Raw genomic sequence first — 13,578 nt, 5'->3', positions numbered from 1 at the left:
CGGGGGTGAAACTGGCGCTTCAACCCACGCCGTAAGCAACAATAACAACCAGCATACTTAGTTGAATGAACCAGGGCCGGAATGCCCAAAAGGGCAATTGGAGTCGTAAGACTTCATGAGGTAACGAAGGATCGTGTAAATGGGCCGACCCCGTTGGTTCGTGAAAGTACTTAGTACTAACAGTGCCGATAGTTAGTCTAGTTAGTACTTCCCCAGCAGTTTTTTTTTTTTTTCTTCCTATTCCCATGACTGGCTGAGATTTGGATCGAACCTGATTGCTGGGATCGAGGTTAAAAGCGGGCAAAAACAGCAAAAGAAAAGTACTCCCGAGACGCGCAGATTGGCTGCTGCGATTGTGGGAAGCTGCATCTCCCGGAGCAGCCATGGCACTGAGTGGGGGTTATCCCTGAATCGCATGAAGCTTGTCCCAGCACTTCAAGGCTTCGTGAGGCGTTTGGTAGTCTAGCTGGGCCCCCCATCCTCAGCGGCCGTGAATTGTGCAGGTTTCTGATTGTAAGCCCGTTGGTGTAGTAGTGGATGGGGGTGGGATTAGCCCGCTCGATGGTCTCCGCTTTGGAGATCGCTACCGTGGTTCTGAGCTCGGTGAACCGCCGCCCGGCTGTCAGTCATTAGAGAGAAAAGTGATGCAGTTTGGGTCTCTACTCTGTAGTTCTCTGGTTCTGGCGCTGACCGCTTCTCTCAGCGCTTTGCCATCGGGCATAGATCTGGTCATCATCACCATACTGCTTTTTTCCCATCTTCCCTGTCTCCATTCTTCCGGAGATACTCTATCCACAACTCAATCCAGTCTGGGAAAGACGGCACGATCGCCTGAAGGGAAGGATGGGATCTGAGATGCAGTTTTGATCGTTTCCAGTCCGGATTTGGGGGTGGTCTTGGCACGGGTCTCGTATGTACGGCGTATGTATGAGCATCGGTCTGTATGTATGGATACCAGGCCGATCCCGATGTGTTTTTCCTTCTTCCTCTTCGCTCTTCCCTTCCCATCACTGCCACCCGCTGAGTTCGCTGAGCCTTTCTTGTCGGACATGCCTAATACTAAACTTAGTGGCCCCCAAGGCTGAGATCCTAGAGATAAACGGACAAGTTGCTGGATGAGACGAAACTCTATCTCCAGAATTGGCTGCTACCTGGGTGACCATCCCTGGGATGATCACTGTGGAGTTACCCGGGGGAAAGACAAGAACTCGGCTGTCAAACCACCAAGCGACAAACTATCCCAAGATCGTGCTATTGTTTGAGGAATCCATTGAACAATGAGCCATGACTACTAGTTCCAGTCCTTATTTGCATAGTTCAGATCTAATCTGGTTATTTCTGGCAACACTGGTCCGATCATCTTGAGTCGAAATATGTTGTACAGCCAAGAGCCAACTATTCCCGCCCAGACCGACTGTCACTCCCAGCTGTTGTCAATCAGGTGGCGGTGCTTCTAGTCAACAACATACTTGGGAGTTCTGTAGCATAGCTTGAGGTTCCCATATACTACTCATCATTCTCATTTGGACCGATCTAGGTACCAGCTTTCCTGGGTACGGTTCTCGGAACCAACCTTGAGAGCTGAGCGTGGCAGATCGAAGACATGGAAACCACCTGCTTGTCCCATTGCCAGTCGCTGTAACCTCAAGCAAACTTTCCGGGACTCGAGAGCGTCATGATCGATCCCGGTCACAGTCGGGGAATTTTTATTCTCTTGGTTCTATTGATGTGGTAGCCGTTGTAATGTAGTACTCTGGGGTAGAGTTGGTGCAACTGAAGAGTTGTTCAGTTCAATTCACCTCGTCATAGCAGGGGGATGGGGTCTAGTCGGTCCGAGAAACTGGGATAGAATCGTCGAGACTTCGCTTGCAGTTGGTTCGCAGTTCCCAGTGATGTCTGTAGCAAGCAAGCAAGTTTGTAGTTCTGGCCCGCATCATCGGCATCGCACAAGTTCCTCCTACTACTGCTTCAGCCTGAGATAACCTTCAACACTGCCGTGACACAGCATGACTAGGGGGAAACCTTACGTCACAGGGCCAAGACCATCGCTTTCCGGATCAGGAACCACCAGATTTAAGCCCAGCTAGGGAAAGTCTCGGCAAATGCAATAGTGAGCAATGACAAGAAATACCAAGCATTGTTATTGGGATTGTAAAACAATAATGGCAACCAGCAGGGGGGAAAGGGAGGCAGTGTTTTGAAGGACTTGAATTGTTGTCACTCTGTCTAGTCTTTGAGAATGAGGCGTGGTGCCAAGCACCACATTGGTAGCACTATAATGGTGATTGTCTTCTGGGTGTTATCTTGGCCTCCCTAACGAAATTACCATAGTAGTCTACTTTTGGTGTGCTGGGTGTGTATGGAGTACTAGGTAGGGTGGGTGGTATGCACTTCTGGAGCTGCGACCGACCGAATCAGTCAGAAGAGGTAGCTACGCCGAGGAACCTAGTACCTTAAGTAACCACTTTCACGCATAAGCAGCGCATAAGTGAGCCGGCTGATGGGGGTTGATGCTAGGCTTAAATCAATGCTAGATGCAATATTTATGTGTGGCCATTCAAAGCTCAAGGGTTACTGTGTATTAAGCCCAACAAAGCGCAGCGCCCGCTGAAACGGCTTCGGCGCGACTCCGACGGGGTTCGTTTTGGTCCTCCCACGGTCAAGTTGTCGGGTCTGCTTGCCGTGGTCACCCTCGTAATTACCCTGGCATTACCCGCCCCGACGGTCGGTAGGGCAACTTTCCCACACACAACAGTCGCAGCTCGTGCCGCTATGATGCCTGTCCTGGCTCCTGCGCTGTCTTGTCCTCGTGGGGGTTCATTCTTTCTCATTGAGTAGCCGCCCTCCCTTGTCTGACAGCCTTTCTTTGCTCTGGACTTTCCGTTATTCGCTGTTTTGTCTTGAACCCTTGAGATTTGTACGACATTCCGATCAGATAAAATATCCTCTTCGCTGAATATGTTCTAGAAAACAAAGAATGGATCACCCCCTTACTTTTCAGTCTCTGGTTCTTCGGCCACTACTATAGTTTTCCAAGACTCTTAGTGTAGATGGAGGGGGGGCGATGTTTTTTTTGTGGCAGCTTTTCCCAATTAAGACTACACAGTAAGTTATGGTCTGGGATGATTTCTTACTGACCGGGTTAGTAAGATGGAGGTTAGCCCGCCGTGGTAGCCAACCTCCAAAATGCCTCATAGTCTTCTTGCTTTTTGTACTTCGGTGCTGGCTTGCCCACCATGGATGAAACCGGCTCGTTACAAAACCGGTGACTCCTGAATCAGGTCAAAGGAACAACAGTCATCTCGCAGATCATAGCAGACAATGAGATCCGTGATCCTCAGCTAGAGATTCCTTTGTTTGACTCTTCTCCAATCCTTTATGACTCTAAGCCTCTTCCCTCCATGATGTGTCCTTTTGCTTGACGGTAACTCCCCTCTAGTAAGTAACCTGACGGGTGTGTCCTGACGGGTGTGTATTGACGGGCGTGCGAAGATTACCACGGTATTGGTACTGGCCAGCGTCACGTAGCCGCAGGAACCGAAGCATGCATGAATTTGGCGAGGAAAACGACAGGGTGGGTCTGGGCTTGGCGGGGTTGGTTGGACCGAGCGCCTCTCGTCCGCCTGCAGAAGGAAGGAAAAGAAGCCCCAGAGAAGATCCGAAATTGTAATCGTGGGTAATGGGCGTGGTGCTCTTTTTTGTTTTTCCACCATTTTTCCCTGCCCTCCTTCGGCCTTGCCCTGCCGTGCCAGAGTGTGGCGACCACTCCTGACCACCCTAACCCGGTCACTCGCTCCCAAACCTGGCGCCGCTCTCCCGCCTCTTTTACCCTGCGAATCGTCATTTACTACTCGCTGACACTGCGCCTTTTTACCCGCCCTCCTTTTCGCTGGTGACTCTCTAATACCCCGTTCATACGCAGTACTGAGTGTATCGTAACAATACCACGGCGACAACCCCCGAGGATTTCCTTTGGATTTTGATTTTTGATTTTCGATTTTTCTTTTAATAATAAAATTCGATTTTTGAATTTTTATTTTTTATTTTTTATTCTCGCCTTTCCGCAAACCACTTCCCCCCCTCCCTTAATTACATTTTAATTTTCCGATCATCTCTACATTCCTCCTTCTCTCCATCTCAATCCCACCTAGCACTGCCAACACATTGCACCTGCGAAACTCTTTCGACGCGTCTTCTTCTTCTGGCGCTCTTTGAGCTGCCAATCTTTGAAGAAGGCGTAAGTTCATCTCTTGGCCGCATACCTGACGCTCTTCTCCTTTTCTTGGACCTACTAAACTACTATACTACGCCTCTTTCCTACTACACCATGTGTTCTATATCATGACAATCATCGTCCTACTAAGGACACCCTTCATTTCCGCCCTCTGGGTCGATCAGTAGTACTATTGATCGATAACGAGAGTGCATCTTCTATTTTACTCTTTTGATTGATGCAATTATTCTTCATTCTTCTCTTCCCTATCAACCAATACGTCTGAATACCCTCATAATACTACTTACCGCCACCATTCCGTCGAGTCACTATACTACCGCCAACCCTCCACCTAACCTCTTGACACAACCTCTCTCACCTACTCGTTCCTGTCTTCCGTCTCACTATTAATATAACTAATCTTCGAAGGGATGGCGCACTTGCGTGGTGGTGAACGAACATTTGCCTCAATACATAACCTACTGAAGATGCTACTCTCACCTCATCAGTCCAGCAAGTCTGCCCCTCAAGAAGCTGACATGGTTGAGGACATTGATGAGCCCCCTGATCATCGGTTCTTGAATACCTCGATGAACAACATGGACGACGGTGTCGTTTACGTCAAGGCCCCCGCCGCCATGACTGACCGCAAGGAGTCCCTCCTCACCCGCGCCCTCAAGAGCACCCCCCCACAAAGCCCAGCCGACCGTCATTCACCATCTCAGGAGCACTCCTTCTACCGCTCCTACACCTATACCAACATTAGCGGCATCTCTACAGCCGAGTTGACCAGCGATGGTGGCCTCACAAGCCCTTCTCTATCCAACACACCCAGCCCGCCTCTGCCCTCTCACTTGACCAACACCACGTCTTCGATGGGTGATAAAAGGAAGGCGGAGGCTGTGGAAGTTGGCGAGTCGGCCGTCGAGGCGAACCTGGGACGCAAGCGGTGTATCAGCTTCGCCTGCGGACGCAAAGCTCAGGAGCAGAAGCCACAAACACCTTCACCACAGCGACCTGTTACGAAGTTCAATGACGCCAGCGTTACACCAACTGAGCCCAAGCGGAGGACCGTTCTCACCTTTGTTTGCCCGGCACGGGATCCCGAGACTCGCCGGGAGCGGTCGCCACTTCGCAGTGGCTGCAGGCCGCGTCCCCGCGGATCACCTGCTCCCATGGCGCGCAAGGCCTCTCCGGAGAAGGCTGCTCCCTCACCGGTGAGCAAGGCTCCCCAGGAGCAGAAGATCGATCGCCGCGGTGTCCCGACCAAGGGGTTGGGTAAGTTCGAAGAGTCCGAGGCTACTCGCTTTCACGAATTCGCCAGCTCCGTCGAGGAGGATGACGAATGGGTAACGAAGTCTGGAGAGTACCCGGAGAAGATCACGCTTAATGATTGTATGAAGAAGGAGAATGCCATTAGAAAGCTTGGAGAGGAAGCGGAGGAAGAGGCGCTCGAAGAAGATGACGAAGATGATGTCGAGGATTCCGATGACGATTCAACCGTTCACGACTTCTCTTCTGACGATGGAAATGAATCGGATAATGAAGCCGGCTTTGCGGAGTCAGACGAGAGCGATGATGGTTCGGAATACGATTTCTGGGCTCCGACCAGCACTACTGCTGCCACCAGCCCTCAAAACATCGACATTGCTCGCCACCCCTTCAGTCGTCGCGACTCGAACACGTCTTTCGATTCTGCCAACGATGCGCAGCAGCAGCAAAGATGGTCACCTGTCTTAGCTGCTAAGACAACTAGCCGATCGCCCATGAAGATCCCAAAGCTGCGCCCTGGCACACCTAACCTTCCTGACAGTACGGACTTCGTCTGCGGAACTTTCGACGAAGACCGGCCTCTGGAGGCTGCCTACAAGTCTTGCATCGAGCAGCGCCGTCTTTCCAAGCAGATTGTCATCCCTCAAGATATCGATCCCAGCTTTCCCACTTCGGATCCCGAGGATGAGGAGGATGAGGACGATGATATCGAGGAATCTGTCCTGGATGAAGGACCTCGGGGACGGACTGGTAGAGACTCTGCGCAGAAGCCTTCTCCTCGTACGTCTCCCAGACGCATGATTTCACCTCCGCCCCGCCGTCAGGGCCGTTCCTCGCCAAAGCGTCTTCGCTCTCCGCCGCCGCCGATGAAGCTGCGGTCTTCGAAGGATGACCTGGCATCTGCAGACGAGGCTCCTACTGTCCCCTCGCGGGGACTGAACATCAGTGAACTGGTGCAACGGCCCGCCATGTCTCGTACCAAGTCCCTGCCTCGGACGCCCAACCCTTTCTTTACTAGCCTGGACAAGTCTCACCGCTGGTCTGGCATTGTCCCCGTTTACGAATCGCCGGAGCGCGAGTCGTCACGCACCCGTGAGGTGCACACCAGAGGCCCCATTGATATTGTTGAGGGTCTTGAGAAAAAACGCCAGAAACGCAAGGAGAAGTTCTGGCGTCAGCATTGCCGCAAAGCTGCCAAGGAGCAGATGGTACGGCGACCGATCCCCGGAAAAGGTGCTGAACGGATGAAGGAGCTTGGCCTCGAAGTTGCAGAGAGGTGCAGAGCTTACGGCGTTGGAGAGAACGCCCAGCTCGTCCTATCTGTTTAGACCTCAAAATTCCGCACGGGATTCGATAAATTCTTGTACATAGTTCGAATTTTTCTTATCACCCTTTCAGTCGTCCACTTTCATGACCAGTGGATTGACGAGGTGTACAAATCCCAATTGAGCGTTGTTCGCTACACCCTTGTCTTCGATGTTACTATTCTTGTCCTCACAACGTGTCCAACGGATTCCTATTCGCACGGAGGGTCCCGTCTGCATTTTACAGGGGTGGCTACCTTTGATCATTTCTTTTCGCCTGTCCCCCTTTCTTTTCGCTCTTCTCACTATACATAGCTTGTTTATTCCTTCTTTCTTTCTTCATTTTCTTCATTGTTCACCTCAGCGCTGCTGAGCGGCGGATTTGACTTTCGGTCGGCATCATTGCTCTGTTAGCCCGGGTTGCATGGAGGCGGTTTGCTACGCGTATACCCCGTTTGCTTTCGTTATCGAATTTGTAGATACTGAGCGAATGACTGTGTCATTGAATATGCCAACGTATGATGAAACTTTTTCTGCGTATAACTTGACGATTGTGTAAAAAAAAAGTAATGTGAATTCATAGTACATGTTCCAAGGACTCGATCGGGGCGGATGATCTCCCGGCGGCTGAGTTGGCTTAAGCGCTCGGCTAGGCGTCCGGGCAAGCGAAAGTCCAACGTCAACTGTCGGCCACCGCAACCTGGCTCCTTCTCCTGCTCTTATCTCCAGCCCAGCCGTTCACCACCGCCATTTGGCCCATTTTGCACCTGCCTCGTGCTGCTATCCGATTCACAAATCCATAGTCTGAGGTTCTGAGTCGATTTCCACCATGTGGCTCATTAACTGGTGTAGGTAGTCCCCTGTTTTGCCATCCGCCGACTTGGCCCCGATCATCAGGTGGTCTGCAGACCTGCCCTCCCACGCCATGTTGGGACCATTGATTCTCCATCGTCTTTCCTCTTGCTCTCTGGGTCTCTTGAGTGCCAAGTTGCTGATATATTATTCTCGAATAGTCTACGATATTCTGGCCTCCCTTGGCCTGCTCAACAAGCACGCCAAGCTCCTGTTCCTCGGTCTCGATAATGCCGGAAAGACGACCCTCCTGCACATGCTGAAGGTATGTGAGCTCTATTGATTTCGCGAGCGAGCCTCACTTCGGTGGCGACGACGGTGGATATGACAACGCATGGGATGGACTTTTATCGCAAGGGATTGCCACCACGGCAGGGATAGGGCCACGAGAGAGCTGAACGATAAGCTAACATCTGTGTTCGATAATAGAACGACCGGGTTGCCATCCTCCAGCCCACTGCTCACCCGAGTACGTATTGCCTACATGACCATGCTAGCGAGAGACTATGCGACAGCGACCGAAGGGAACTGGATATCGCGGACAAGGGCTAACCGCACTCCTTTCAATACAGCATCCGAAGAGCTCGCCATCGGCAACAACCGCTTCACGACCTTTGACCTGGGTGGTCACCAGCAGGGTGAGTAATATACCTCGTAGCCCCGTGGTATAGAGCAAAACCAGAAAACTAAATGTAGCAACTCTCGTTAAATAGCTCGTCGTCTGTGGAAGGACTACTTCCCCGAAGTTAGCGGTATCGTCTTCCTTGTTGACGCCAAGGACCACGAGCGTTTCCCCGAGTCCAAGGCCGAGCTCGACGCCCTCCTTGCCATGGAAGAGCTGGCCAAGGTTCCCTTCCTGATCCTCGGAAACAAGATCGACCACCCCGATGCTGTTAGCGAGGACGAGCTTCGCCACCAGCTTGGATTGTACCAGACCACGGGTAAGGGCAAGGTCCCTCTTGAGGGAATCCGGCCCATTGAGGTGTTCATGTGCAGTGTTGTCATGAGACAGGGTGAGTGGAAAATTCGATGTCCCAGTCATTGTCGATCGGGAGCTAATCGTTTTGTGCTATGTAGGATACGGTGAAGGTATCAGATGGCTGTCTCAATACGTCTAAGTTAGCTAGCTAGCTAGCTAGCCAGCCAGCCAGCTGTTGACTTTATTGTTGCGATATATCCCGACTACTCTTTTTTGTTCTCCTACCCACCTACCTCGATGACCCCTGTCCTAAACGAACTTCCCTCAATCTCCCTCCGAACCCTCTTTAGGGGGTGTAGGAACTCCATATATCCCAATCCAATCCAATCCAATGCAGTTCAATGAAATGAACTCTACTCCGTCCAATCAGACAGGTCATCACAACTGCCTGGAAGAAAGTACTCGCTACTAGGCATATTAGTTCCCATGACCCATCCATCTACAATATATCTCGATTGTTCAAACCTTCTGATGTTCATTTCTTCCTACATTGCTTCATACTATGAATGTCGTGTGCGTTATGTCGGAGTTTGATCTGATCCTTTGATGTTTTGACCCAGTTCTTGGTACTTCTGTCATATTTGTCCCTTTCATCTCGTTGTAGCCACCTTTCCTCTTATTCTCTCTGCTTTTCGCCTTCCAAGACCAGACAATCAATCAACCCACAAAGCAAAATAAAAACAAAGACAGAATTCTGCCCCTCTCCTTGTACTGTAACAATCTAGTTCAGTCACTACCCGCTCCTCCCTCACCAACTCTTCCTCTGTTTTGCTCGCTTGCTTGCTTCTGTTCTCTAGATAGTATGACCGAATACGCAGAAATGAGAATAATATTAACCTTCCTTACCCATATACCTTATCTTCTTTAACAACATATCCGATTCCCCCAAATACTCATTCTTCAACATACGATATACTATATTTAATACCAAGGTCAATTGAGTCAACTGCTACAAAATCGATATAGAAGAAGACAAGGTAAAATAGGATAGGATAGGATAGATAATACAAATAATACACACATACACACCACATATATGCACACAATGTCACACGAGAACGGATACAATACCCCTAGGGGGCAAGAGAGAAACAACGACGTCATTCAGGCACCACAATAACAACAAGAAGAACCCTTTCCCGTTCGGTACATTCCATACATCCTTCCATACCATACCATTCCTGTTTGGTTTGGCTTGTATCCTTCACCCCGCTTTCCTGCATAATGAGTTTCACTTCCGTGATAAGTAGGTAGTAGTTTTGACGTCGGGTTGGTGGATTGTCGTTTGTGTGTCGAATTGCATTGAATTCCATTGACAAGCTAGCTGAATGCATTTCCACGGATCGGTGTCTGCTGGGTAGGGTGGGGGTATGGACAATGTGGCTAGATGGGCGAAGGGAGTAGGGAGAGGACGGGGAGAGGAGGATCTTGGTTTTGGACGCTCGAAAGACACGGGCGTGTCGTTGCTTATTTGGTTGGCATTACACTCACAGGAAGATTTTGAATAAAAAACGCACTTGGAAAACACCAGATGCAGCCCGTCGCTTCCCCTTCCTGTCAAATGAATTCGGACAACACAAGTTGGACAATGGGAAGGAAAAAAAGGTAAAGGAGAAAAAGGAAGTTGAAGAATGAAGATCAACAAGAATGAGAAAACACCAACCCCTACTTGGAGCAGAAACTACCTTCCATATAGAAAATGAAACACATTCAGCGGGAAATCAATGACTGGGGGAGTCGCTGGAGTCTGGTATGCGCGGAGGGAAAATTGAGACGTTCTGCGTGTCGTGAGGTTCTCGGGCGGCTGGGGTGTACTGCTGCTGCCGATCGTCTAATGTGTGGCCATCGAATGTCGTTGGGGATTTGGGTCTCTCGTTGTAGTGTGACATTGTGTGGGACTTATGACGTTCTTATCTCCGCCCGAACCTGCTGCACATGGAAAAGCTCGTATGATTCCTTACTTCTTCTTTTGCTTTCGCGGAGGAGTGATGGGCCTGCCTGAGCTCATGCCCCCGTAAACGTACTTTTGTTTCTTTTCTGCTGGCTTCAAGATCTAATGCGAGGAAAATACCCGTTAGTTTCGAGAACGCTCCCCTCATTCGAGTACAGATTGATTTGTGGTGGCCTACCTGGAAGGAACAAAGTAGGCTCTCGTCGACGCTCATCATCGCACCAGCGTTGTCGAACTCGCCACAGTAGTTGGGAGCACTGAATAGCGTAACCAGCTGTCTCTTGGAGAAGAACTCATAGCCATCCTCGACGACCTGGTGTGCGCGACATATCAGGTCCATATCATGCTTCTGAAGGAACCGTGACACGACGTCCGGACCGAATGTGAAGGATACACCCCGATCGTTCTCGCTCCAGCCAGTGATGTCCTTATCGGGATCGGACCAGAGCAAGTCGCAAAGAAGACCGCAGTCGGGAATCTATCGTCGTTAGCAGGCGAAGCTCAAGGCTTCAGGGAGCCCAGAAGGGATGATTTCATCGCTCCCAGGACCCTTAAGTCAACAAATGAAAAAGGGTCTGGTCTTCGTCTTTCGTGCACGAAAGGCGAGGAAAAGACCCCACAATATTGATAGGAAAGAGCACTTACATCAGTGGGGCGCATAACACGACGGATCTGTTCCATCGAGTTCAAGTCGGGACTCAGACCTCCGTGCATGGTGAAGATCTTCTCATCGATGATAGCCGCAATGGGGAGGCAGTTGAAGCAATCCGTGAAAGTCTTCCACAGCTTAATGTTGTACCGCCGCTTGCACTCATCGTAGAAACCATAGATACGGTTGATGGACGCACACTCGTGGTTACCACGGAGAACGAAAAAGTTCTCGGGGTATTTGATCTTGTAAGCCAAAAGGAGGCAGATGGTCTCAAGCGACTGCTTGCCACGGTCGACGTAGTCACCCAGGAACAGGTAGTTGGCCTCGGGCGGGAAGCCACCGTATTCGAAAAGACGCAGAAGATCGTAGTACTGGCCGTGAATATCACCGCAGATCTGATAATAAGCGCCACCGGGTTAGTTTCCGCGAAAGATAGACGCGATGACCCGATCTCTACCGGGACAAATGAGGGATGGCGTTTTACCTTGATGGGTGCCTCCAATTCCAGCAGTATGGGCTGGGAGATGAAGATTTCCCGAGCCTTGGTGCAAAGATAACGGATCTCTGACTCCAGAAGCTGAACCTGCTTGCCAGGCCGGCTGCCCCTCACCTCCAACAATCTATCAATGATCGAGTCCAAATCCACGTCTTGATCGGCCATGTTTGAGCGACTCCAACGAGAGACGACGCAAAAGAAAACGAAAAAAAAAGTGCGAACCGAAAAAAAGAACGAAAAAAAGAAAAGAAAGAGAAAGAGAAAAGAAAGGATCAATTAACACAAGTGTTGGACAACGGAAAAAGAGAAGGGCGCGAAAAGGGTAGCTTTGCGGAGGGCTCGGTAGGCGATACGATTGATGACGCGGCGTCTATAGGCTGTGGCAGCGAAAATATGAAGGTTAGAGATGGTCCAGAAAGAGCAGGGCAGACTATGGAATGAGGTGCAGCAGGAGGCGAGGAAAGAAACGCGTGATCAATGCGCCCGGGAAATTTTTTTTTCTTCAAGCTGGGTTGAACTTGGATGGCGGGTGAAACGGGGCGACGGGGAGAGGAGGGGTGAGAAGTTGTCAAAAGTAGTAAGAAGTCGGCTTACCAAACAGAATCTAAAAGAGACAAGGGAAGTTAAAAGCGGCAACAGGCCAAATGGCCTTGGGGACACTGAGAAGATCCGACAGCGATGCCAGATATCGATGGAGAAAAGAAGCAAGCGGCCTTGGTAAATTTTTCACACGGGAGGGAGGATGAAGGCGAAGCGCGTTGATAACGGCGAGATGCGGCTAGCAAGGTTTTGAGCGTAAGAAGATATCGCTGGGCGAAAGGCTGCTTCTGGACGGGGCGGTTGCAAAAAATAGCAGCCGGCGGCGGGAGAGAAACGGGGGTGGGTTGGGGAGAAAAACAAGGGCCAACAAGCGAAGCCGAGATTGGAGGCGAGCTCTTGTTCGAGAAGATGGGGTGGGAGGAAGAGTTCTTCTTCTTACTCCTTCTGTACCTGGTGTGTGGCGTGAGGGGTGTGTAAAAGAACCGATCAAGAAAAGTTACGTAGAAGGGGGGTGAAGATGAGAAGAGGGAGAAAGAGGGAGGGAGAGAGAGAGAAGTTGTAAGAGGGTGAGTGAGGGTGTCAGTGACAAGAGAGAGAGAGAAAGGGCGCGCGCAAGCAGTTGGGATTGATTGTGTTTGGTTGCCGGCAATCAAGGGATCGATCGATCTCTTCTTCTTCTTCTTTTGCAAGGCTTTCTGGGAAAAACCGTTCGAGGCTGAAAAGGTTTTCGCCAAATTCCACGAGAAACAGGAGAAGCACGAGCGAAACAGAATGCGAAGCAGCAAGATAGATAGATAGATGATAGCAAGATTCTGGGGGGTGTGGGAAGAGGTGGGAAGGGGCAGAGAGGATGGCAGTAACGAAGGAGGACAAGCTCACCACTTGAGACGCGCGCGAGAGGAGCAGCAGAGAACCTGGACTGGGCGAGAGAGTGTGTGAGAGAGGGAAGAAGAGAGAGAGAGAGAGAGATCAAAGCAAAGCAAAAGCCAAAGCAACGCAACACAGCGTTAAGCAAAGCAAAGCAAAGCAAAGCAAAGGGAGGAGGAACTCTTGATTGACTGCCTGCCTGCCTGAGACTCCCGGATGGCAAAACGGAAAGGGCCCCGGCCTTGCGGTTCTTCCTTCTGATTGGTTTATCGCCCGGGCGGCGGGCGGCGCGCCATTCATTAAACAGTAAAGCGCTTCATGGGTGTGTCTTCTACTACTGCTACTAATCCTAACAGTTGATACTAAACTCTCTCCCTCCAACGGTCTGTCAACGTCTCGACTCTCTTCTCTCAACTCTCTTTTCCCACACCCCTCCTTCTTCAGGAGACGAC

The 13,578-nt window shown here is 50.6% G+C and overlaps 4 protein-coding genes across 4 annotated transcripts; 2 read left to right on the top strand and 2 right to left on the bottom strand.

The window, feature by feature from the left end:
• Nucleotides 1-290: 290 nt before the first annotated feature.
• BO88DRAFT_429378 (uncharacterized protein) lies at nucleotides 291-4,428 on the bottom strand (the record flags this gene model as incomplete). The annotated part of the gene is made up of 14 exons (XM_025709146.1): nucleotides 291-363; nucleotides 391-619; nucleotides 692-763; nucleotides 797-850; nucleotides 1,106-1,207; nucleotides 1,558-1,636; nucleotides 1,842-1,983; nucleotides 2,028-2,083; nucleotides 2,703-2,876; nucleotides 3,139-3,272; nucleotides 3,453-3,623; nucleotides 3,803-3,889; nucleotides 4,148-4,288; nucleotides 4,368-4,428. 14 exons carry the CDS (start codon nucleotides 4,426-4,428, stop codon nucleotides 291-293), a joined length of 1,575 nt encoding a protein of 524 aa, XP_025558407.1.
• A 216-nt stretch (nucleotides 4,429-4,644) lies between these two features.
• BO88DRAFT_429377 (DUF2457 domain-containing protein) lies at nucleotides 4,645-6,813 on the top strand (the record flags this gene model as incomplete). Its single annotated transcript, XM_025709145.1, has 1 exon — nucleotides 4,645-6,813. One exon carries the CDS (start codon nucleotides 4,645-4,647, stop codon nucleotides 6,811-6,813), a length of 2,169 nt encoding a protein of 722 aa, XP_025558406.1.
• Nucleotides 6,814-7,618: 805 nt separating this feature from the next.
• sar1 (Arf family GTPase SAR1) lies at nucleotides 7,619-8,759 on the top strand (the record flags this gene model as incomplete). Its single annotated transcript, XM_025703510.1, has 6 exons — nucleotides 7,619-7,637; nucleotides 7,803-7,906; nucleotides 8,071-8,110; nucleotides 8,157-8,279; nucleotides 8,355-8,654; nucleotides 8,719-8,759. 6 exons carry the CDS (start codon nucleotides 7,619-7,621, stop codon nucleotides 8,757-8,759), a joined length of 627 nt encoding a protein of 208 aa, XP_025558405.1.
• A 1,377-nt stretch (nucleotides 8,760-10,136) lies between these two features.
• glcA (type 1 serine/threonine-protein phosphatase catalytic subunit GLC7) lies at nucleotides 10,137-11,884 on the bottom strand (the record flags this gene model as incomplete). Its single annotated transcript, XM_025711747.1, has 4 exons — nucleotides 10,137-10,673; nucleotides 10,750-11,049; nucleotides 11,217-11,618; nucleotides 11,708-11,884. 4 exons carry the CDS (start codon nucleotides 11,882-11,884, stop codon nucleotides 10,578-10,580), a joined length of 975 nt encoding a protein of 324 aa, XP_025558404.1. The 3' UTR covers nucleotides 10,137-10,577.
• Between the last annotated feature and the right edge of the window lie 1,694 nt (nucleotides 11,885-13,578).

Source organism: Aspergillus vadensis, assembly GCF_003184925.1.
Source record: "Aspergillus vadensis CBS 113365 unplaced genomic scaffold BO88scaffold_29, whole genome shotgun sequence".
NCBI lineage: Eukaryota > Fungi > Ascomycota > Eurotiomycetes > Eurotiales > Aspergillaceae > Aspergillus > Aspergillus vadensis.
This window is presented reverse-complemented; position numbering and strand designations above follow the sequence as displayed.